Consider the following 24,084-nt stretch of genomic DNA (forward strand, 5'->3'; position numbering starts at 1 on the left):
GACCGGCTGGGGATTGGCTGAGAAGTGAAAGAGGTGGAAGGCAGCCCTCAAAGAGAGACATGCGCTGATTGGCCTAAGACCGCTGAGCCGAAAAGGCTTTTTTTGATTGGCTGAAGGAATTAAGACGCGTTCGTGGCCCAGGAGAGATACACCGTGTGATTGGCTGGACAAAGACAACCTCAGCGATTGGCTGATGAACTCTCACCCGTAGAGTGAATCTTTCTCCGATTGGTTTCGGCCTCGATACCCTCTCTGATTGGCGGAGTGGGGGTTGCCGTGGCGACGTGTCCCGAGTAATCGGGGAAGCCGGCACCGCCGCAACGATGGGGCCGGGGGGCGGCCTGAAGCAGGTGAGCGGGGCCCGCGGGGCGGGGACTACGCTGCTGCCATGGCAACCGCGCCGCGAAGACCCGTCCGTGAGGTGGGGCCGCGGCCCTGCGATCATCTCATGAATATGCATGACCTTGGGAACGGTCCCGCTGTCGGCTCATTAATATTAATTAACTCATGAATATGCGCGGACTCGTTAACCACCCGCCAGGCGATTCATATGCGTCGGTTAATTCATATTCATCGCCATCAATTTTCATAGCTAATAACTCACGTTAATGAGCTCGTTAACAGTCACCCAATTAACATAGATCAGCTGATTAGTACGAGCCAGCCTATTAACACGCACGGCCCAATCAATAGGCAACAATATGTGCCGTCTAATTAACTCATTGGCTAATTAGCATGCGAGATTTAATTAATGTACACATGCTAATTGGTATTAATTGCTCAACTAATTAGTGTTCACCTAAAGTCAGTTCAACCCTCCACCGCGGCCCAGTTCTGATGGGAGACTCAGACGCTGCCGGAATCGACAGCTCATGAAAGGTATCAGAGCAGCAGCCGGTTCCTCTGTGTCTGCAATGAGAACAGGAGTCCTTAGAGACCAACACATTTATTTCAGCATGAGCTTTCCTGGGCTACAGCCCACTTCTTCGGATGCACGGCCTGGAACATATATTGAGGAGAGATATATACACATACAGAGAGCATGAAAAGGTCGGAGTTGCCTTTCCAACTCAGAGGCCAATTAAGTAAGGGGAAAAAAAACAACTTTTGAAGTGATAATCAAGATAGCCCAGTACAGAGAGAATAGTCATCAGCTCGTGATTGTAGCATCTGATTAGCATTTGAGGGTCATCCCTCTCCAGGGAAATAGCCCTCACTAGGTGAGTGTAAGCACCCCCCCATGCAGCCACTATGAATATTTATGAGCATGTAAATATTCTCCACCGACTTGCAGAAATGCTGGTGGTGATTTTGCTGACGAGCATTGACTTGTAGATATTCATCACCCCATCCATTGTGGACATTCGTTAACTCGCTGCAGCTCCTCATTCATTTGCCACACAGTCTCTGCACAAAAGAATAAATGGACACAAATCTGGCATCAGGAATCATAACATTCAAAAACCAGTGGGAGAACTCTTCAACCTCTCTAACCACTCAGTGACAGACTTGAAGGTGGCAATTTTGCAACAACAAAACTTCAAAAAACAGACTCCAAAGAGAGACTGCTGAACTCGAATTAATATGCAACTTAGATACAATTAACTCAGGCCTAAACAGAGACTGGGAATGGTTAGGTCATTACACTAATTGAGTCTATTTCCCTATGTTAAGTTCTCCTCACATCTTCTATGGGTCATCTTAATTATCACTTCAAAAGTTTTTTTTCTCCTGCTGATGATAGCTCATCTCAATTGATTAGACTCTTCCTGTTGGTATGCATACTTCCACCTTTTCATGTTCTCTGTATGTATAAATATCTCCTGTTTGCGTGTTCCATTCTATGCATCCGAAGAAGTGAGCTGTAGCTCACGAAGCTCATGCTGAAATAAATTTGTTAGTCTCTAAGGTGTCACAAGTACTCCTGTTCTTTTAGTCCCTGTACATGATCGGATTATTATCACCATAGCTGTCCCTGCCATGTACCAGGACCCCCTTGTGCTAGGGGCTGTACATTATTTATTCGGTGTGTTACATTACAGTAGCACCTAGAAGCCCCAGTCCCAGCCCCGGAGGACCCCATTGTCCTAGGCACTGTAGAGAGACAGAACAAAGAGACAGTCCCTGCCCTGAAGAGCTGACAATCCCTGCGTAAAACAAGACACCAGATGGAGCCAGACAGACCAACAGGAGGGCACAAGGGAGCAATAGTAGCCAACACTATTTGGCACACACCAGCAGCTAACCACCGACAGTGGTTTAAATTTAAATCAACAGTGAGATCCAGCACAGGATCCAGTGTGCAAGTGCTTCCTTTGGGAAATTGTTCCAACACATTTTCACGGATCGTGGACACCAAGATCCAGGTCTATAAGACATTTGTTGTTTCAGTACTCCTCTATGAATGCGAAACCTGGGTGACCTATCAACAGCACCTCAAGCGTCTGGAGAGGAACCACCAACGATGCCTCCGGAAGATCCTTTGCATCAAGTGGCAAGATCGCCGCACTAATGCCAGCATCCTCGCCGAAACCAATGTCACCAGCATTGAAGCAATGATCCTCCTGCATCAACTTCACTGGACTGGACATTGTATGCGGAGGCCAGACTCTCCCTCCCAAAACAAGTCCTCTGCTCTCAGCTCGCCTATGGTCAGAGATCCCGTGGTGGTCAGAGGAAACACTACAAAGATGCCCTGAAAGCTTATCTTAAGAAAATTGACGTGGACATCACAAACTGGGAGGAGCAAGCCACCAACCAACCCCAATGGTGCCATATCCTCCATCAGGCAGTGGCCCAGTTTGAGGATAAATGCCTTTCCCTCAGAGTTGAAAAGAGAGAGAGAAGGAAGGAAAAAGAAAGAACTTTCTCCCAACAGGCAGCTGGCCTGCCACGAAATGTCTGTACCTACTGCAGGCGGATTTGTGGTTCTAGCATTGGACTCCTGAGTCATCTCAGGACCCATATGTAAATCCATGGTAGAGATCAGTCTCGATCGAGGCATCACCAATCATTTTAATTGTCATCGCTCATTAATAATAATTCAACATGACTATTCACCCCTTCATCATCTCCTTAATATGAATCATCTCCTGAATATTCATCGCCTCATTTACCTTGATCACGCTCTGAATATCCAAACCCAGCATTACCTAATTACTTCCTACTGAATTTCCACAGCTTTAAAACCACTAATTACTGCAGGAATGTCAATGCTACGGACACTATGATACAGGGATGGCCAATATACAGCACTTTTACCATTAAAGTGCAGCACCCAGAGCCCCATCCCCCTTCTTCACCTGCCAGATTTTTTTTCGAGGGGGGGGGGAAGCTCAGGACCTCTGCCTTGCAGCACCCACTAAATGCAAGGTGGAACAGACTGCTTAGCATAAATAGAGCGATGACACTTGAAGTACCTTTCTCAGACCTGAAGAAGAAGAGCTCTGTGTAGCCTGAAAGCTTCTCTCTCTCACCAACAGAAGTTAGTCCAATAAAAGATATTACCTCACCTACCTGGTCTCTCTAATATCCTGGGACTAACACACTTCCAACTACTCTGCATCCAATTCAAGATTCTGGAGTGCTTGGAAATTATTGAGGAAAAGCGCTAAGAAATTGGTGGTATTATTATTATCAAAATAAAACATTTTGACATTGTCAAAAGTAGGCAGTTCCACATTATCAAAATGAAACGTTTTGATGGTTCCAAAGTGCAATTTTTAAAAAATTCCCCAAGAAATTTCAGCTTTTTGTTCCAATTCAGCACAAAAACAAATTTCAAAATGTCAGGAGGGAAATTCTGTTTTGTAATGTAGGTTCTTGTACATATATAGACTGTACATGTAAGCGTGTCTCATGAAAAGTCAGCATCCACAGCTGAGTAATCATGGTCCTCATGAATATTAATCATATTGCTGATCACCTCATGAATATTCATCACCTCCTGCCAGCTGATTGTCTCCTCACTGATGTTGAGTACATTGTTGGTTGGCTCATGATATTCCTCATTACACATGGGCAAATTGTCTGTTGGATTCTGATCATCTGATATTAATAAAACTATTCAGCACTTTTACTAACCTCTTAGGAACCTCAACCAGCTAATTCTTATGGCCACTGGCCAGGCTACCCCTCTCAGGGTGGGGCATGTGGGACCTGTCATTCCCCCCACCCCAGTGTCTTGGCCCCATCCCATTCCCATCATAGTCACTGACTCCCCACACCGCTCTCTCTTTCAGCCCCAGTGCCATGAAGCCAGGATCTGCATGTGGTGAGTAGCAACCATCCCCCTCCAAAGGAGGCACTCTGGGCACATCACTGTGTGGCTGTTACCCAGCCAGAGGCACCTTCATCTCAGCGCCAGGCAAGCCATCCCCAGGCAGCATCTCTACATGGCTCTTACCAATCTCTCCACCCCCGAGGCAGCTGCATCTCAGTGCCATGCAAACCACCCCATGTGCTGTCGCTGTGTGGCTGCTACCCGGCTGCCCAACGCGAGATGCAGCGTCTGATAGTTATGTCATGTGCATCTTATTGATTGCTCCCAGAAGTAGGTGGAGAACAAACAAGACAAAATAACAAAAAAAGAAAGCAACGGGAAGGGCGAGGAAAGGAGAATGCCACGCTGGTTTCCATCTGCTAGGAATTAATCAAAGGGGTCTAAAAAGTCAGACCAGATCTTTTCAAATTTGTCCGAGGTCCCTTTTCTCTGAAACGTTCCCGCTCTTTAGCTGCCTGGTCGGCCGAGGCGCCGTGCCAGGCTTCTGCTCTTCCGTCTCGCCCCTACGCGTTGTTTGGCTCCGAGCACTGCTCTAGAGAACCAAGCTTCCCGGGAGCTGACATGTTTCTCAGCTGATGGGATTTACCCCAAAGCTCAGTTCTGGAAAGGCCATTTAACCTACTACCTACTTGTAGCCAAAGGGTTGTATGTTGGGACACAAGGATAGTGCTCCGTAGATCGCGTGTTGAGTTTGTAATGGTTTGCAAGGCACTACCCCAGAGGTGGGCAAACTATGGCTGGCGGGCCACATCTGTCCTGCGAGGCCCTTGAGCTCCCGGCCGGGGAGGCTAGCCCCCAGCCCTTCCCCTGATGTCCCCTCCCCTCACATCCTCAGCTCACCCTATCGCTAGCGCTCCGGGCAGCGGGGCTGAGCTCCTGCCAGGCAGCGTGGCTGCGAGAACCTCCAGCCTGCCCCAGTGCTCTAGGCTGCGCAGTGGTGTGGCTGGCTCCAGCTGGGTGGCGCAGCTGCCAGTCCTGGTGCTCTGAGCGGCGTGGTAAGGGAGTGGGGAGCAGGGGAGCTGGATAAGGGGCAGGGGGTCCTGGGGAGCCAGTCAGGGGACAGGGAGGAGCAGGAGGTGGTTGGATAGATGTGGGGATCCTAGAGGAAGGGTTAGGGACAGGGGATCCCGGGAGGGGGCAGTCAGGGGACAAGGAGCAAGGGCAGTTCTGAGGGGGACAGGAGATGTGAGGGGGGCGGATGGGGGCAGGGGCCAGGCTGTTTGGGGAGGCACAGCCTTCCCTACTTGGCCCTCCATACAGTTTCGGAACCCCAATGTGGCCCTCAGGCCAAAAAGTTTGCCCACCCCCACACTACCCCCTTGGCTAGGGTTCCAGGCCTGGCACAGGCAATGTAACTTAGGGACAGCCTTTTGGCCCAGGGTACATACCAGGCTACAGCTGGTCAGGTGAACCTATCTCCACATCAATTCTGGAGTCTCTCGTGCACCCAGCACCTGGGACCAACTATGTCCTTAAACGCAGGTAATGGGAACGCCCTGGAGCTAGAGCAGGGAGGGGATATTGTTGGTGCAGTACTTGGGAATGGCAGAACCGGCTCAGCTGGGAGACCCAAAGTATCTCCTGATCCTGCCATATTAATTGATGGTCTCTTGTCGATGTTCCCCAGCGGGCTGTTGAGCCCGTGCTGGGGCTTCAAATGATGCTTGTTCACGGCATTGGGGTCCCTCTCCCTGGTGCAGGAAGTACCTGGATGTTCACTCCATGGACCTCATCGACATGGCGCAGACCACAGACGAGCTGAAGAGGTAACTTGTTTTAGGACTGAGGGAAGACTCTGGGTCAGTGCCCCCCAGGCCTGGGGAGAAACCTCCACCCCCTGCACCTAGACTTGGGGTCTCCCCTATTATCCTTCCATGGTAGGAAGAGCACTCCCTACCAGCCCCTCTGTACTTTCAGGTCCTCCCGTGGGCCCCGCACCCTGGAGGGGGCCCCTGGGTGGGGAGACACCTCACCCCTGCCGTCAATGGTCCCCTCTCCACAGGGTGCTGGCAGAGCTGTTCCAGCTGCAGGGCTGGGAATCGGACCCACGGGCCGCCATCTTGCTGGATCTCTACTTCTACACAGTGCAGTTCAGCCGGGAGCACAGCTTCACCCGAGAGCAAAGCTCCACCTTCTTCGCCATCGTCAAAGACATCCACGAGGCCTGTGTGGGTAAGAGAGGGGGCTGAAGAGAGGCACCGGCATCAGGGGGAGGAGGGAGTCAGGGACTGGTTGGGGGCCTGAAGAAAGGGGATGAGTCCTAGGGGAGGACCGTCCTTGAGTTGGGATGGGCACAGGGAGGGGGAGGAGCCTACAAGGTGGCTGGGGCTCTCAGGAGGAGCCTGGAGGTCGGACGTGGCTGTGGAGAGAGGCGGTGGGGGTGGCCACGGGAAGGAAGGGGAGGAGCCTGGAAGACGGTGTGGTTGTTGGGGAGGAGCTTGCAGGATGGGTGTGGTCATAGGGGGCACAGGTCCCTCACACTCGTGTCTGCTCCCGCAGAGACACCACTGCCCAATGTGGAGGAATGTTACCGCTACTTCACCGAGCTGCTCTTCTGCCACGCCGTGCGGGTGAGCCCCGGGGAGGGCCAGCCCCAGCCAGGGCCTCCGGCTGCTGCCAGCCCCCATACAGCAGGGCCCAGTTAGAGGGATGAGTCTGGGGTGGGGAGCCCCTGCCCATCTCCTGTCTCACCCTCCCCCCTCCTCCCCTCCCCCCGCAGCGGCCTCCATTCAGCATCGACCTCTTCAGCCAGGAGCAGCTGGCACTCATGAGCGACTACGTGGTGAACACCTACTTCCGCCACTTCAAGCTGTACAAATACACCTTCACACCCCAGGTATGGCACCCCCTGGGGAATCCCATGGGGAATGGCAGCTCCAGTGTCAGCCATGCCCAGCACCGCCCGGGGACCTGGCCTGCACCACCACCCGCCTGGGTTAGCTGCCCACAGGCCCCCTTCCCAAGTCCTCCACCCACACAGGGCAGCTAGCAGAGGGCAGGCATGCCCAGCCCTACACCTGCCTCAGCCCCTGCAGCTTCCAGGACTGCCCTGTTTTCTCACCTTGCAGGTCCGGCTGGACATATCGCTGTCCTACGTGGGAATGCCAGTGCCGGAGCCTGCGGCCGAGCTGAGTGAGTGGCTGGTGCTCACTGAACCCCCAAAACTCTCGGCCACGTGGGTGAACTCAGGGGAGTTTACCCTCCTTTGTACCCATGGGAGGGGTTTGGTTGGGAGGTGGGGGGGGGGGGAGATGATTGGGGCTTCTCCTTTCAGCTGCTGACCAAGAGCAAGCCCTGGGGCCTTGGAGCCAAGGTGAAAATGCTCTAACAGGATGGCAATTCCCAGCCAGACACAGGCTTTTTGATCCCAACAGAGTGGGGCACCTGAGGGTGCTGGGTGGGACAAGCTCCCAGGCACCACAGAAGGCAGGAGGGGGCTTTAGGGGGCACAGGAAGGTGGAGCATCCAGCCGATGAAGCCAAGCCCCACCCTGATTAGCCAATGTCTTCACCCCCCAGCAGGAGAACTGGCTGAGAGTGTTATGGTGCCTGTGCCCCCAGCGCAAGAGGAAGAAGCCGACAGTGGAACCACAGCCCCCAGGGAGAGTAAGAGACCACCGTTGCCTCGAGGAATGAACGAGATATGGGGCCTTTCCCCCTGGGAGGCAAGCGGGGCCTGCAGGCAAGCCCCAGGGTGGGGATGGGGAATGGGACCCAGGCCTTTTCCTTCTAGGGGGCACTAGCCCTGCTCCAGCCCCAGGGTGGGGGAGCTGGTTGGCTACTCTCTTCACCCCACTCTCCTCTGCAGGCCCCAGGGCCCTACTGCGGGAATACATCTCTGCTCAACTCTCCCAGGAGCTGGCCCAGCTGCGGCTGGAGGTGGAGGAGCAGCTACGGGCGAGCGAGGAGCAGTTCAACACCAAGCTAGCCCTGCTGGAGAAGGTGCCCAACTCCCCCAAGGGGGGCGGCCGGGGCCACCGGAAGTGAGGGGAGAGAGGAAGGCAATAAAGGACTGCGATTTTACAGTGGTGCCATGTCTCACTGCCCCCTGCTGGGGGGGAACCCCAGTCTCAAGGTCCCCCCTACAGCCCCTGCCGCAGGAGAGATGGCTCCCAGGCCCAGCGCTCCCAGACCTGGGGCCCCTGCTGGGAGCGTAGACGAAGGAAGGAGCCCCAGGCACTGTAGGGGTCACAATAGATTTTTATTCTAATGCACAGGAAATCAGACTACAAGAAAAATGTAACAATTAACGAAGCTACATCAACAGGGCCTGGCTGAGCCCGGCGGGGAGGGGGGAGCATTTGGCCCCATCTCCCCAACTCTGCCATCTGGGTGGAGGGGAGGATTTGGCCCCATCTCCCCCAGGATGCAATACTGAGCCAGTAAAAAGAATCCAAGGGCAGGGGAATGTGAGCTGCCCCTGCATCCTAGACGTACGCACACAGCATGCCAGCCCCCTCCCTGCCAGACACACATGGGGTCCCTAAACCTCACCCAGGCAGGACTGCCCCTTCCTGTTCCAGAGATCCCAGACAAACCTGCACTAGGGTCCCCCCGCACTCCCTGGGGGGGGAGGGGTGTCCCTGGCTTGAAGTTCAGTGCAACCATTCCCCACTCACAGTGCCCAGGCAATGAGGGGCCACTCCGGGATCTCCCACAGCCCAGCCTGGTCCCTGCCTCCTAGTGGAGAGGAGCAGTGGTGCTGCAGTGGTACTCCGCCCTCTCACCCTGGCCCAGCTCTGCCCCCTCACCCTCGGCGCCCAGCAGGGCCAGCAGCAGGGCCTTGGGCAGGTTCTCGAAGAGGGCGGCGCGGTTCTGCTGCTCGCCCTTCTTCACCCAGTGGCCATAGATGCGGAAGGCGCAGGCGTCGATGAGCTTGCGCACGCCCTTCAGCGCGTAGGGGTCGCGCAGCAGCAGCTCCCGCGTCACCGGCCGCGTGCGCACCCGGTAGTTGTTGAACATGCGGATGGAGGCCAGCACCGTCCACACCAGCACCTACCATGCAGGACAGACCATCAGCAGGGGGGTGGGGTGCCTGGGAGAGACTATTATCCCAGTGGGTGGGGAACATGGGCGGGGGGAAATGGGGCAGCAGGAGAGACCATTAGCACAGGGCAGAGGGGGAGGCCACAGGGGAGACTGTTTTCCCATTGCAGGGGGGAGGGAGGGGATGGCAGAGACCATTATCCTGCTGTGAGGAGGAGGAGAAGCCCAGGTGGCAGAGGGAGAAAACCATTATCCCCACCGTTAGGGGGAGAGGAGCATGCAGGAGAGGCCATTACCCCAGTGCGAAGGGGGCGGGAAGAGGACTATTCCAGCAAAGGGGAGAAGGGAAAAAGGAAGAGGGACTGGGGGAGTCACAAGAGCCCCTTAAAGCAGCATATGGAGGAGGGGGGCATATACCCTGAAGAGCCCAGCAAAGCCCATGGGCTCAGTGCAGTGGGGGGAGAGGGGGAACCTGAGAAAGCTGGGGAGAGGGAGAATCCGGAAGAGCCCATTAGTTCAGTGCAGTGGGGGGAGAGAGAGAACCCAGGAGAGCTCAATGCAGGCAGGAATGGGAGAGGGGAACCTGGGAAAGCCCATTAACACTGCAGTAGGGGGAGAGGGAGAACCCAGGAGAGCCCATTAGATCACTGCAGTAGGGGGAAGAGGGAGAGCCCAGGAGAGCCCATTAACTCAGTGCAGTGGGGGGAGAGGGAGAACCCAGGAAAGCTCAGTGCAGGTGAGAGGGGGAGAGGGGAACCTGGGAAAGCCCATTAGAGCACTGCAGTAGGGGGAGAGGAAGAACCCAGGAGAGCTCAATGCAGGCAGGCGAGGGAGATGGAGAACCCAGGAGAGCTCAATGCAGGCGGGAGGGGAACATGGGAAAGCCCATTAGCTCAGTGCAGTGAGGCGAGAGGGAGAACCCAGGAGAGCTCACTGCAGGTGAGGGGGGAGAGGGGAACCTGGGAAAGCCCATTAACACTGCAGTAGGGGGAGAGGGAGAACCCAGGAGAGCTCAATGCAGCCAGGAGGGGAACATGGGAAAGCCCATTAGCTCAGTGCAGTGGGGGGAGTTATTAGGGACACAGGAGCCCATTGACCCAACGAGGGAGGAGGTTCTTGCTGGAAGGGCCCATCACAGTGATGGGGAAAGCGCTGGAAGAGCCCCAGCTTGTGGGGGGAAGGGGAGAAGGAGGTGACTCACCCTGAACCGGCGGTAGGGGCTAAACATCCGGACCGGACGCCCCACGCAGCGCTCAAAGAAGGGATGCTGCAGGGCCTGCTCTGCCGTCAGCCGCTCCGACGGCTCCACCCGCAGCAGCCGTGAGATCTGCAGGGACAGGAGGAGTCAGAGGGGCCTGAGCCACCACACCATGGGCTGCAGCGGGTGTGTGTGTGAAATTGTTCTATTCAGAGGGGGTGGGGAGAGGCTGATTGATTTGGGGATGGAGTTGGGGGGTTGTGACTGCAGGAGGAGGCTGATCCAATCTGGGATGGAGGGGAGGGCTCCTGCTCTCACCAGGTCCTTGACGGTGTCGGACCGGTCATCCCACTCCGGAGAGCTGAACTGGTAGTGCCCCTCCATGATCATGCGCAGCATCAGCATCTGCTTGCGGTGCCAGAACGGGGGCGAGCCGGCTAGCAGGGAGAAGAAGATCACACCACATGCCCACCTGCGGGGAGGACACACTGCAGTTCCATGAGCCAGACCTAGGGCAGGCAGCGCCACTGGGAGGGGGACAGATAGACAGGGAAAGATGGACAGACACAGACCAATGGGTGGGGATGGATGGACAGACGGATCCTTGGCCTGGAACCATGGACACTACTCAGCCATCGCAACTCTGCAGGGAGGGGGCAGAGGGTGGAGACAGGAACTGGCGGGTGGGGGGAGGATCATCAACAAGAGGGGCCAATGGCCACTTGTGGGGAGCTAGGACCTTCCCGCACCAGCTGGCAGACAGGGCCTCATCCCCCGCACGCTCTCAGGCCAGACCCATCACTTGCCAGGCAGGACCATGTGGACATGGGTGGAACACAGACACAATGAGGCAGGAGGGGTCAAGTCACTCCAGCTGGACCCATCAGGGTGCTGGGTGTGGGCGGGGGGGCCAGAAAACTGCTAGCTAGGGAAATGGTCAGGATCCCCACCTCACCCCTCCTGCACACAGGGTGGGTGGCCAGCAGGGGGCACATGGGGGTGTCTAAGAGCCATGATGGGAACTGAGGTAGATGGGGCAAGCCCATCCGCTCCCCACCACCCCCTCTACCCCAGAAATGAACCCTCCCCACCACCCCTCCCCCCTAGAATGAGCCCTTCTCCCCACAGCCCAGCAGTGGCTGCTGGAACAGGGACTCACAGGTCCACCTCCTGACCGTAGCCCGGGTGTGTCTCATCCATGGAGCACTTGAGGATCTCTGGGGCTAGGTACCCGGGGGTCCCGCACAGCTCTGGTGTGGGAGAGGGGGAAGAGAGACACCCAGGCATGAGTGAGCAGGGACCAATAGTGCCCTCCAACTCCCTCCCGGATCAGCCCCACGGATCAGTCAGTCCTGCCCCCCCCCCCGCCACTGAAGCAGTCCCCAGCAACCCCCCATCCCGCCCAGCCATGTCCTCCCTTCCCCCAACCCTGGATCGCCCCCATGTCCAGCCAGCCCCCCAGACTGGAGTGTGTGGAGTGCCCCCACCATCAGTCAGCCCTTTGGCCTCTCCCCTCCCTATGCCCCCTGGATTGACCCAGCTAGCTCAGCCCTCCCACTGACCACAGATCAGCTTGGCCTCCCCCCAGACCCTTCCCGCTCTAACCCCGCAGTTTCTGCCCTGGCTCCAGCCGGCAGGAGAACCCGAAGTCAGAGAGTTTTATATTGAGCTGATCGTCCATGAGGATGTTCTCGGGCTTCAGGTCACGGTGGATGATGTGGCTGGTGTGCAAGTAGGTCACTGCCTCCAGCAGCGCTCGCATGATGCACCTGGAGGGCACGGGGCAGAGGAGAGGGAGAAACAGATCACACCTGCAGCCACCGCCTTGCCCAACAGAGGGTGCTGTGGGGAGCAGGGCAGCAGCGCTGACTGTGGGGGACCTCCCGGCTGCTCCAGCCCCAGCTTCCGCCAGCAGGGGGTGCTGTACAGTACCTGGTCTCCTTCTCACTCAGGGTCACTTTTTCCGTCAGGTAGTCAAAGAGCTCCCCACGCCGCATCCTGGGGAGAGAAGGGGGGCGCTGTCAGCCAGCTGGGAGGCGGGCGGTGGCAGGGGGGAGGAATTGGCCCTGGTGAGGTGACAGGGCAGATTGGGGGCAATCAGCCCTGGTGGGGTGGGTGGAAATCGTCCCAGGGAGCAGATGGAGTAGGAGGGAGCCCAGTCAGGCAGTACAGGATCTGAGAGCACCACTTCTCCTGATCCATGGGCACAGGCCGCCCCATACCACAGCAACCCTGAGGTCTGCAGGAGGCTGGCTGGCTCCATTCCTGGCATGAGAGCCCCAGGGCATGGGGGGCCCCTGCAGGTAGTGGGGGCAGACCTGAGTGTGCTAGGGGGCCCTGCGGTGCGGCAGACCCCTGCGGAGGAGGGGGGGTCACTCATGGCAGGGTCCTAGTGGGAGAAGTGGGGGCTGGGTGCAGGGATCTCATACTCACAGATCAAACACCAGGAACATGAATGTGGACGACTCGTAGGAATCGATCAGTGTGACTGTGGGGAGAGAGAGGAGTGAGAGGATGGGGGGGTACAGCGGCGCACCCCTTGCGTCAGGGGTGGGACTTCCTGCCAGAGGCGTGCCCAGGAGATTGGGGGCAGGTCACTGGGTATACAGGCACTGCAAACAAGGTGTGTTCTTAACTGGGGTTAAACTAGCAGTGAAGACACCGTGACATGGGTTAGCAGGGGGAAGCGGACACCAGTCGTCTAGACGTCAAAGCACCACTGGCTGGAAACGGACAGGGAGAGGTTAACCTCAGTTTGTTTTCTGTCTGCTTATCTCGGGTCCGGGAAACGGAATCAGTAAAGCATCAAAATGAGCAACGGCAAAACAACTGCAAAGCCAGAGCTGGCCAGCCTGGAAGCCGAAGAAAGCGACAGAGAACGTGAGCAAACGGCAAGCAGAGCTGAGAATCGAGACTAAGGAAGATGCCTGTTGGCAAGCCCTAGAAGAGACTCAACCTAGATCCCCATGGTGCTGGCTGTGGGATTCCCAGGAGGGGTATCTGATGAGTAGCAGAATGTAGCTGAAACAGTCATTAAAAAAGTTACAACTCCAGACCTGTGGGTTCTACTTCTGGTTCAAGTTGCAGTGGGGGAAGGTTTAGGTTGGATATTAGGAAACACTATTTCACTAGGAGGGTGGTGAAGCACTGGAATGGGTTACCTAGGGAGGTGGTGGAATCTCCATCCTTACAAGTTTTTAAGGTCAGGCTTGACAAAGCCCTGGCTGGGATGATTTAGCTGGGGACTGGTCCTGCTTTGAGCAAGGGGTTGGACTAGATACCTCCCGAGGTCCCTTCCAACCCTGATATTCTGTGATTCTATGAGATGAGCCCTGTGACTGAAGACATTGTCCCAGATATCAGTTGCCAGTGTCTTGCAGCTGAACAAAGGGCAGACTCCACTCTAGACAGCATAAGAGTGTGTGTCCTAGAGGGGGCTCCCAAGAAGGAAAGATGGAGAGAGGGTTTTTGAAGAAGATGGGAGATTGCATCAAGAAGCTCCCTTGACAAAAAACCAAAAGCCCTGGGTGCCCCTCTACGCAGTTGGTTGTGCCCACCCAGCACTGTGGGGAATTAATGTTGTTAGCACACGGTTGACCGTTTGCTGATCACGTGAGGGCACACGGGACCTGAGACAGGTTAAAGGAAAATGTCTGCTGGCCAGGGAAACAGAATGACACGAGGAATTACTGCAGGAGGCCTGCAGGACCCCAGACAGTTCCTCTACACCCCTTGCCTGTGATACGAGAGGCATTTCTGAGGGTAGCAATGGACATTGTGGGTCCTATGCCCACATCCTACCAAAAGGGGGAAGAAATCTATTTTGGTGGTGGTGAATTTGCCACTAGGTATCCTGAGGCTGTCGCTCTGACTAACAGTGAGACAGAGGAAGAGCCGGTAACGGAAGAGGTACAAAGGTTAAAAAAGGAGTTATAACACATGATGGGTGGTAAATAAAGATACAGATCATGTTAGAAATCCTCATGGTAATGTTGTCCCACAACAACTAGTTCAGGTGAACAGACTTTGAGCCTATCACAGCAGGGAAGCCATGGTGAACATGAGCCACTGTGTAGAAAGAGAAACTGAAGCACATCACCTCATGGGGATTGGTCCTGCTTTGAGCAAGGGGTTGGACTGGATGACCTCCTGAGGTCCCTTCCAACCCTGATATTCTATGATTCATTGAATGGCTGAATGCCAAACTGACTCACCCCTGTAAAGCATCAATATCTGCAGTGCTTTACCACCAGTTGAAAGGGCAGAGGTGTTGTCTGTGTTGCAAAAACATAAAGAAGTGTTTTCTTACGAGCTGGGGAAGACACACTCGCTAACTCATAAGATCATTACAGAATGACCAGTCACCTCCCAGCAGACCCTCCAGGGCCACTGACAAGATGCAGGAACAAATTTGAACAGCAATACAAAACATGTTAGACCTGGGAGTAATTAAACAGCCTGACAGCTCTAGGGCGTCACTTGTGGTCTTGATCTCTAAGAAATACAACACTGCATGGTTTTGTGTTTATTATAGAAAACTCAATGGTGTTACAGTACCAGCTGTGTATCCCTAGAATTGATGATATAATGCACATTTTAAGCAAAGCTAAATATCTCTACTCTTTTGATTTAACTCGGGGTTACTGGCAAATTCCTTTAGATAAAGGTGCTCAGGAAAAAAGAATCTGCTTTCATCACAAATATGGGACTCTGAGTTCCTAATGGCACCTTAGAGCCTAAAATTTACTTGAGTATAAGCTTTCATGAGCTAGAACCCACTTCATCAGATGCATGGAGTGGAAAATACAGTAGGCAGGTATAAATACACAGCACATGAAAAGATGGGAGGTGCCTTACCATGTGTGTGGGGGGGTCAGTGCTAACAAAGCCAATTCGATTAGGGTGGATGTGGCCCATTTCCAACAGTTGACAGGAAGGTGTGAATATCAACAGAGGAAAGATTATTTTTTTGTAGTGACACAGCCACTCCCAGTCTTTATTCAGGCCTAATTTGATGGTGTCCAGTTTGCAAATTAATTCCAATTCTGCAGTTTTCATTGGAGTCTGTTTTTGAAGGTTTTTTTTGTTGAAAAATTGCCACTTTTAAGTCTGTTATTGAGTGTCCAGGGAGGTTAAGGGTTCTCCGACTGGTTTTTGAATATTACAATTCCTGATGTCTGACTTGTGTCCATTTATTTTTTTGAGTAGTGTCATAAACAGATGGTTAAGGGTTAATAGAACAGAAGTACTTCATGTCTCTTTTGACTGTAAAGGGTAAACAAGTTCAGTGAGCCTGGCTGTCACCTGACCAGAGGACCAATCAGGGGACAGGATACTTTCAAATCTTGAGAGGGGGAAGTTTTTGTGCGTCCTGTTAGTGTTTGGTTATTGTTCTCTCTGGGGGCTCAGAGGGACCAGACGTGCAACCAGGTTTCTCTCCAATCTCTCTGATACAGTCTCTTATATGTCCAGAATAGTAAGTACTAGGTAGATAAGGCGAGTTAGGCTTATGGTTGTTTTCTTTATTTGGCTGGAAGGAGTTCAAATTTGTATTTTGCTGAAAGGATTTTAATTTGTACTTGTATACTTTGGGAATACCCTCCCAGCCTGTGTCTATAGCTGAAAGACCCTGTAACATATTCCATCTTAAATTTACAGAGATAATTTTTGCTGTTTTTTTCTCTCTTTAATTAAAAGCTTTTCTTGTTTAAGAACCTGATTGTTTTTTTATTCTGGTGAGACCCCAGGGGACTGGGTCTGGATCCACCAGGGAACTGGTGGGGTGAAAGGAGGGAAGGGGGAGAGAAAGGTTAATTTTCTCTCTGTGTTAGGATTACTTTCTCTCTCAGGGAGAGTCTGGGAGGGGCAGAGAGAAGGAGGGGGGAAGGTGAATTTTCCTCTCTGTTTTAAGATTCAAGGAGTTTGAATCACAGTAATCTCCCAGGGTAACCCAGGGAGGGGAAGCCTGGGAGAGGCAACGGTGAGGGAAAGGGTTTACTTTCCTTGTGTTAAGATCCAGAGGGACTGGGTCTTGGGGGTCCCCGGGCAAGGTTTTGGGGGGGGACCGGAGTGTATCAGGCCCTGGAATTCCTGGTTGGTGGCAGCGCTACAAGTACTAAGCTGGTAATTGAGCTTAGAGGAATTCATGCTGGTACCCCATCTTTTGGACGCTAAGGTTCAGAGTGGGGGTTTATACCATGACAAGTAGAGACTGTCCGGTTTGGCCAGTGTACACGGCAGGGTGGCATTGCTGGCAAATGATGGCATATATCACATTGGTAGATGTGCAGGTGAACAAGCCCTTGACGGTGTGGCTGGGTCCTATGATGGTGTCCCCCTTGAACAGATATGCAGACAGAGTTGGCAACAGAGTTTGTTGCAGGGGTTGGTTCCTTTCTACCTGCTTACTGTATTTTCTACTCCATGCATCTGATGAAGTGGGTTCTAGCCCATGAAAGCTTATGCCCAAATAAATTTGTTAGTCTCTAAGATGCCACGAGGACTCCTTGTTGTTTTTACTGATACAGACTAAAACGGCTGCCCCTCTGAAACCTGAGTTCATAATGTTACCATTTGGGTTGATTAATGCTGGAACCAACTTTCAGAGGCTGGTCAACCAGTGTTAACATAGGCCCTTGCAGAGTTCTGCAAAGCATTTAAGGCCATCGCAGTGTTGAGCAACGCTTGGGCTGATCACAAAAAAAAAAAAACTCTCGGCAGTTGTGCTGTCAAAGCTCAAAGAGTTAGAGGATTTTACGGTTAGGCCTAAGTATAAAATTGGAGCAGCCGAATTTCCTTATTTGGAACACTGGGTAGGGGGAAGGTCACATATCCCATGAGCCCTTAAAAGTTGAAGCCACTGAAAACTGGCCCATACCTCAAGCCAAAAAAACAAGCCCAAGCTTTCACAGGTCTGGTAAACTATTCCTTGAGGTTTGGGCCTAGGTTCAGCGCCATTGTATCTCAAACCCAGACCTATGTAAAAACCAATAAACCTAACGCACTCGTGTGGATGAAGGCCCGTCAAGAGGTGAAAAAAGTCTTATCCGAAAAAGCCTGTTCTAGCTAGTCCAGATTTTGACCAAAATGTTTGAACTCCATACAGGTGCATCAGACACTGATCTAGGCTCTGTGCTGATCCAGATGGGGGGGGAAAACAACATCACACACCCCATCACCTCCTTCAGCAAACAATTGACACTCACCAACAAAATTATTCTGTCATAGAAAAAGAACATCATGCTACAGTGTAGGCCCTTAACTGCTTGACTGCCTATCTCATTAACAGAAAATTCAGGGTACTGATGGATCATTCGCCATTAATCTGGTTAAAAAAAAAAAACCTAAAGGCTCAATTTCCAAGCTTCTGTGCTGGAGTCTTATATTCCAAGAATTTGATATGGAAATTGTACCCATAAAGAGAGAGGAAAACATGGTGGAAGATCCCCTATCCAGAAAAGAGGGCCCTCACCTGCTGCCTCCAGGTCAGCCAGTGGCTAATCTTACTGCAGCTCTGTAAAGGGGGAGGCGTGACAGAACGTACTTCTGTATTCACACCCTACACACTATTGTCATAATCTTTGTAAAAAGTACACCCTGCAAGGGTTAATCTGAAAACTCGTAATTTGCTAATCATTGTCATCCTGATAAAATGTGTGTGGAAACATTGTATGTGAAGTTATTAACATTTCTCTGCATGGCATTAACAACACATGTTCCAAACCAAGGTTGGCAAACAAGTCTATCACAAACAAAGGAAAGAGTGCTCTGCTTAATTTGCATTTAAGCAGTAAACAGAGTCATCAAGCAGGAAGGGAAACAAACGAAGCTCAAACAGATGAGAAAAAAGCAGCAGGGAGCATCCTTCCACACAGACTTTTTGTCTCTTGGAACCAAGTTTGAAATGTTTTTCAAAAGAGCAACTGAAACTACAAAAAGGAGGGACAAACACCCCAAGACACCTCTCTCTCTCTCTCTGTCCATCGATTCTCTGCACCTAAAGGGACACAGGAAGCAGCCATTGGACTGCAGAAGGGGTCCTAAGCTAAGAAGTTTGGTCAAACTGCTGAATACACATGGTCAGAAAACAAACTGTTAAATTCAAAGCAAAGTTAAGTTAGGCACCAGTTGCATTTTATCTTTATGTTTCTTGTAACCATTTCTGACTTTTATGCCTCATTATTTGTACTCACTTAAAAACAACAACAAAAACAATCACAAGTTTAACAGGTACAAAGATAGAAATTTTATCTAATCCAGTATGTTTCAAGTGAAGTATCTAAGAAACTCCATGGGAGTGGCAAGTTGTATACATTATTCCTATTAAAGAAATGAATTTAATGTAACTTTTATTGTCCAGGAGAGGGTTGGGCACAATAGGAAATACATTTCCGGGGCCGGGGGGGGTGTCTTAAAAATGGGGGTGTGTTGGGGGTCACCCTGCAGTATAACTCAGGCTGGTGAGAGCCAGAGCGTAACCCAGATGTGTCTGGAGCTGCACACAGACACACAGAGTGTGACTTGCATGCTGTTTGTGAGAAGCCCAGGTGGCCCGCACTTCAGCAAGGTTGCAGGCAGGAGGGACACAGCTGTTCATTAGTCTGGACTGCATCCTGGTATGTGACAGGGGGTAGTACCAGGGGTGGGACTTCCTGTCATGGGGTGCCCAGGAAATCTGGAGGGTGTCACTGGGTAGACAAACACAGCAAAAAGGTGTGTTCTTCACTGGGGTTAAACTAGCAGTGAAGACACACTGACTTGGGTTAGCAGGGGGAAAATCGACTCCAGTCCTCTAGGCTTCAACCTGAGCTGTTAAATCTTCACCTCTACTTCACAGCTCCCTGGGTGCAAGCAGCGATATGTGTTTCACTACAGTCAAATGTACATCTGGGACCCAAGAATGTTGGCCATACTACAGGATGGGTGACTCCGTCCTGAGAAGCAAGTGACTCTGAAAAAGATTTGGGGGCCATGATGGACAATCAGCTGATCATGAGCTCCCAGTGCAATCCAGCAGTGAAAGGTCTAACATGATCCAAGGGCTGGAAATTGAAGCTAGGCAAATTCAACTCAGAAATAAAGCGGATGTGTTTAACAGTGAGCATAATTCACCATTAGAACGAATCACCAAGGTTTGCGGGGTATTTGCAGTCACTGGTAAATTTAAAATCATGACTGGATTTTTTTTTTTTTTTTTAAAACACCCACTCTGCTCCATAAGGAATAACTCAGGGAAGCTCTCTGGCCTGTGTTATACAAGAGATCAGACAAGATCATCCCAATGGTCCATTCTAGCTTTGGAATCTATGAACTCAAGACCACCCGTTTTTTGCAGTGTAAACATACCCACTTACTGACATGGGGTGTCCCGGGGGGACGCATGGTGTCACTCACTGATGTAGGGGTGCCCTGCCACCTGACGCAGGATGGCAATCTCCTTGCCCGTTGAGGTCCGCACCTCCTCCAGTTGCTGCGGGGTCATGCGCTCCGAGGCCACCTCGATGATCTTCACCGCAAATTCCTGCCCCGTCTGCTTGTGCACACAACGTCGCACCACGCTGCTCACGCCCCTGCCATGCACAGACCAACCAACACCACTGTGAGACAGACAGACACCCACAGCCCTCCACACTCTGTCCATTCATATGTTCTCAGTCCAAACGGAACCACTGCGATCATCTAGTTCCAATGGCTAATAACTTTCACTATTAAATGTTTACAAATTCAGACTACAAATAAGATGTAGAGTTTTGACTTCCAGCCGTTGGATTGCGTTAAACCGGGGTGGACAAACTATGGCCCAGGGGCCACATCCAGCCCTTCAGATGTTTTAATCCGGCCCTCGAGCTCCAGCTGGGAGCGAGGTCAGGGACTTGCCTTGTTCTGTGCATGACATGACTCCGCACAGCTCCCAGGAGCAGCAGCAGCATGTCCCCACTCCGGCTCCTACATGTTGGCCAGCCAGGGGGCTTCACACACTGCCCCTGCCCCAAGTGCCGCCTCCGCAGCTCCCATTGGCCAGGAACCATAGCCAATGGGAGCTGCAGGGGCCGCGCCTGAAGATGGAGCAGCGGGCAGAGCCACTTGGCCATGTTTCTGTGTAGGAGTCAGAGAGGGGACAAGCCGCTGCTTCTGGGAGCTGCTTGAGGTAAGCATCATCCGAAGCCTGCACCCCTGACCCCTCCCATGCCGCAACCCAGATCCCCTCCTGCCCTCTGAACCCCTCGGTCCCAGTCCGGAGCACACTCCTGCACCCCCAACTCCTCATCCCCAGCCCCATCCCTGAGCCTACACCCCCAGTCAGAGTCTACAGCCCCCCACAACCCCAACCCCCTACCCCAGCCCAGAGCCCCTCCCGCACCCTGCACTCCTCATTTCTGGCCCCACCCCAGAGTCTGCATCCCCAGCCAGAGCCTTCACCCCCTCCCCACACCCCAACCCCCAATTTCGTGAGCATTCATGGCCCGCCACACAATTTCCATACCCAGATGTGGCCCTCGGGCCAAAAAGTTTGCCCAGCCCTGTGTCAGACCTTTCTCTGCTAGGCTGAAGAGCCCCTCATCAGATTCTGTTCCCCCTACAGATACTTATAGACTGTGATCAAGTCACTCCCAACCTTCTCTTTCTTAAGCTGAATAGATTGAGCTCCCTGAGCCGATCACTATTAGGCAGGTTTTCCAATCCTTTGATCATTCTCGTGGCTCCAGTTTATCAACATCACCTGCTCACCCACCTGCCACAGACAGACAGGCACCTCAGTGAGACAGGCAGACTGACACCCACAGACCTCTCTCCCCCTGCCCCACACCTCACTGCTCATGCCCTGCCATGGACAGATGTAGCTGCCCATCCAGATGCACACAGAGCCCCCTCAGAAAAACCCTCCTCCAGAGCAGGGAGCGAGACCCTTCCGAGGCCCACCTGCCGATGACTTCCTTGGGATCATACTTCTGGTAGAACTCCTTGGCGCCGGCCCAGTCGGGCAGCTCATCGTCTAGCCCCACGCCTCGGGTCATGCTGGCCAGCTCACCAGGAGCTGGGCTCCAGGACCCCTGCACCTGCTGGGGGAAAGAAGAGTCAGACAGCAAGTGGGGAGGGAGCAGTGATCTGTCCCATAGACACACAATCCCCCACACACCACCTTCCCCTGCAGCATGGGAGACCCCAAGCGCAGCCAGATGACCCCATTCCCTCCCCCAGCCAGCCCACTTCACCTCCCCCAGTTCCCCACAGCTCACCCACCCCCTTTCCCTTTCCCCTCCAGGCAAACAGCCAGACCACCCATCTCCTTGCATCCCTCCCAGGGCAGCCCCACCCATGCGCCTCCTCCCACAGAGTGCCCCCTCCCCACCCATAAGCCCCTCTATCCTAGCCTCCTCCCAGAGCACCTGCTCCTGACTTATGTGCCTCCCCCCATCCATCTGCCCCCCTCGCAACACCTCCTCCCCAAGCCAGCCAGCCAGGGAGCCCCCCTTTCATTGTACTCCTTTCCCAGACTTGGGGTGATCAGACCTCAGCAAGAGCCACTTTGGGGGGGGAGCCATCTTGGAAGGGTCTGGTCAGGAGCTGGAGAGCAGGGGGAACTCTGGGTGGGATGGAGCAGGAGGAGAAGGGTGAGGGAGCTAAGCCAGGCCAGAGTGGCCTGGGCACCGAGGGGCCAGCTGACAAGGCCAGGCGGGGCGGTGATGCTGAGTGAACAAGGTGGGAATGTGCGGGGTGCAGCCAGCCAAGCCGGGGATCCCACCAACCACAGCCACTGACCAGGTCAAAGCCAGCGCCTCGGCACACGGTGCCCAGATCCTGAACAGGAGACCCCACGGGGCATCCCCCTCCCCCCATGTTTGCCCCCTCCTCCAGTCCCCCCCCCACAGGGCATCCCCCTCTCCACCCCCATGCACCCACCTTCCTCCAGTTCCCCCCCCCACGGGGCATCCCTCTGTCCCCCCCCATGCACCCACCTTCCTCCAGTTCCCCCCACCACGGGGCATCCCCCTGTCCCCCCCATGCACCCACCTTCCTCCAGTTCCCCCCCCGGGGCATCTCCCTGTCCCCCCATGCACCCGCCTTCCTCCAGTTCCCCCCCCACGGGGCATCTCCCTGTCCCCCCCATGCACCCGCCTTCCTCCAGTTCCCCCCCACGGGGCATCCCCCTGTCCTCCTCATGCACCCACCTTCCTCCAGTTCCCCCCCAACGGGGCATCTCCCTGTCCCCCCCATGCACCCGCCTTCCTCCAGTTCCCCCCCCGGGGCATCTCCCTGTCCCCCCCATGCACCCACCTTCCTCCAGTTCCCCCCCCGGGGCATCTCCCTGTCCCCCCCATGCACCCGCCTTCCTCCAGTTCCCCCCCGGGGCATCTCCCTATCCCCCCCATGCACCCGCCTTCCTCCAGTTCCCCCCCCCGGGGCATCCCCCTGTCCCCCCCATGCACCACCTTCCTCCAGTTCCCCCCCGGGGCATCTCCCTGTCCCCCCCATGCACCCGCCTTCCTCCAGTTCCCCCCCCCGGGGCATCTCCCTGTCCCCCCCATGCACCCACCTTCCTCCAGTTTCCCCCCCCCACGGGGCATCCCCCCATGCACCCACTTTCCTCCAGTTCCCCCCCCACGGGGCATCCCCCTGTCCCCCCCCATGCACCCGCCTTCCTCCAGTTCCCCCCCCGGGGCATCTCCCTGTCCCCCCCATGCACCCACCTTCCTCCAGTTCCCCCCCCCGGGGCATCTCCCTGTCCCCCCCATGCACCCGCCTTCCTCCAGTTCCCCCCCCCCACGGGGCATCTCCCTGTCCCCCCCCATGCACCCACCTTCCTCCAGTTTCCCCCCCCCACGGGGCATCCCCCCATGCACCCACCTTCCTCCAGTTCCCCCCCCACGGGGCATCCCCCTGTCCCCCCCCATGCACCCGCCTTCCTCCAGTTCCCCCCCCGGGGCATCTCCCTGTCCCCCCCATGCACCCACCTTCCTCCAGTTCCCCCCCACGGGGCATCTCCCTGTCCCCCCCATGCACCCGCCTTCCTCCAGTTCCCCCCCCCCACGGGGCATCTCCCTGTCCCCCCCATGCACCCGCCTTCCTCCAGTTCCCCCCCACGGGGCATCCCCCTGTCCCCCCCCCACGGGGCATCTCCCTGTCCCCCCCATGCACCCGCCTTCCTCCAGTTCCCCCCCCCCACGGGGCATCCCCCTGCCCCCCCATGCACCCACCTTCCTCCAGTTCCCCCCCCACGGGGCATCCCCATGCACCCGCCCCCCTCTAGCTTCCCCGCCCCCCGGGCATCCCCCTGCCCCTCAGGCGCCCCCGAACCGCGCTCCCACCTCCCCCGCCAATACTCACCCGGCACCACTGTTTCGAACCGGACTCCCAGTCCCGCCCCCGACGCCTGCCCCGATTGGTCCTCACTGTCCCCGCTCCTTCCCACCCCACAGGGGAGGAGAGGGAACACGGCCAATCAGCAGGCAGGAAGAGCGAGCCCGGAGCCGTGCGTCATGAGCCGGGGAGCCAATAAGAGGCGGAGCTAAAAATTAAGCTGCAGCCTGATAGGCCAATAAGATGAGGGGTAGGGCCAGATGTGGTGAATGGCGGGCAGCCGGACCAATGAAGAGTCCAAGGAGGGTGTGAACCTGAGT

General features: G+C 54.6%; 2 protein-coding genes across 5 annotated transcripts; one reads left to right on the forward strand and one right to left on the reverse strand.

The window, feature by feature from the left end:
• Window positions 1-213: 213 nt before the first annotated feature.
• CCDC189 (coiled-coil domain containing 189) lies at window positions 214-8,304 on the forward strand. Of its 2 annotated transcripts, none has more exons than XM_030562546.1 (9): window positions 214-350; window positions 4,242-4,273; window positions 5,983-6,048; window positions 6,285-6,454; window positions 6,782-6,852; window positions 7,002-7,118; window positions 7,351-7,414; window positions 7,804-7,887; window positions 8,090-8,304. In XM_030562546.1, exons 1-9 carry the CDS (start codon window positions 324-326, stop codon window positions 8,266-8,268), a joined length of 810 nt encoding a protein of 269 aa, XP_030418406.1. In that variant the 5' UTR covers window positions 214-323; the 3' UTR covers window positions 8,269-8,304. The 2 variants fall into 2 exon arrangements, with proteins under 2 accessions (XP_030418406.1, XP_030418405.1); XM_030562545.1 differs by having other exon boundaries at window positions 217-350; window positions 7,801-7,887.
• A 159-nt stretch (window positions 8,305-8,463) lies between these two features.
• On the reverse strand, window positions 8,464-23,860 carry PHKG2 (phosphorylase kinase catalytic subunit gamma 2). Of its 3 annotated transcripts, none has more exons than XM_030562495.1 (10): window positions 23,792-23,860; window positions 21,386-21,522; window positions 19,859-20,034; window positions 12,899-12,953; window positions 12,398-12,463; window positions 12,071-12,234; window positions 11,625-11,715; window positions 10,784-10,937; window positions 10,469-10,594; window positions 8,962-9,276 (listed from the first exon to the last, which is right to left on the reverse strand). In XM_030562495.1, the coding sequence occupies exons 2-10, from the start codon at window positions 21,478-21,480 to the stop codon at window positions 8,962-8,964; spliced, it is 1,242 nt and encodes a 413-aa protein (XP_030418355.1). In that variant the 5' UTR covers window positions 21,481-21,522; window positions 23,792-23,860. The 3 variants fall into 3 exon arrangements, with proteins under 3 accessions (XP_030418356.1, XP_030418355.1, XP_030418354.1); XM_030562494.1 differs by having other exon boundaries at window positions 21,386-21,525; window positions 23,792-23,836; XM_030562496.1 differs by lacking the exon at window positions 23,792-23,860 and having other exon boundaries at window positions 8,464-9,276; window positions 21,386-21,480.
• Between the last annotated feature and the right edge of the window lie 224 nt (window positions 23,861-24,084).

This window comes from Gopherus evgoodei, chromosome 4 (assembly GCF_007399415.2).
Source record: "Gopherus evgoodei ecotype Sinaloan lineage chromosome 4, rGopEvg1_v1.p, whole genome shotgun sequence".
Lineage (NCBI taxonomy): Eukaryota > Metazoa > Chordata > Testudines > Testudinidae > Gopherus > Gopherus evgoodei.

Excerpts from the sequence above, each read along its gene's own strand:
- CCDC189 (XM_030562545.1), top strand. The coding sequence starts at position 324 with ATGGGGCCGGGGGGCGGCCTGAAGCAG. Across the intron at positions 6,853-7,001 it reads TCTTCTGCCACGCCGTGCGG|CGGCCTCCATTCAGCATCGA; the intron begins GTGAGCCCCGGG and ends CTCCCCCCGCAG. Across the intron at positions 7,119-7,350 it reads AATACACCTTCACACCCCAG|GTCCGGCTGGACATATCGCT; the intron begins GTATGGCACCCC and ends CTCACCTTGCAG.
- PHKG2 (XM_030562496.1), bottom strand. The coding sequence starts at position 21,480 with ATGACCCGAGGCGTGGGGCTAGACGATGAGCTGCCCGACTGGGCCGGC. Across the intron at positions 12,954-19,858 it reads GGCAGGGCACCCCTACATCA|TCACACTGATCGATTCCTAC; the intron begins GTGAGTGACACC and ends CTCTCCCCACAG. Across the intron at positions 12,464-12,898 it reads ATGTTCCTGGTGTTTGATCT|GATGCGGCGTGGGGAGCTCT; the intron begins GTGAGTATGAGA and ends TTCTCTCCCCAG.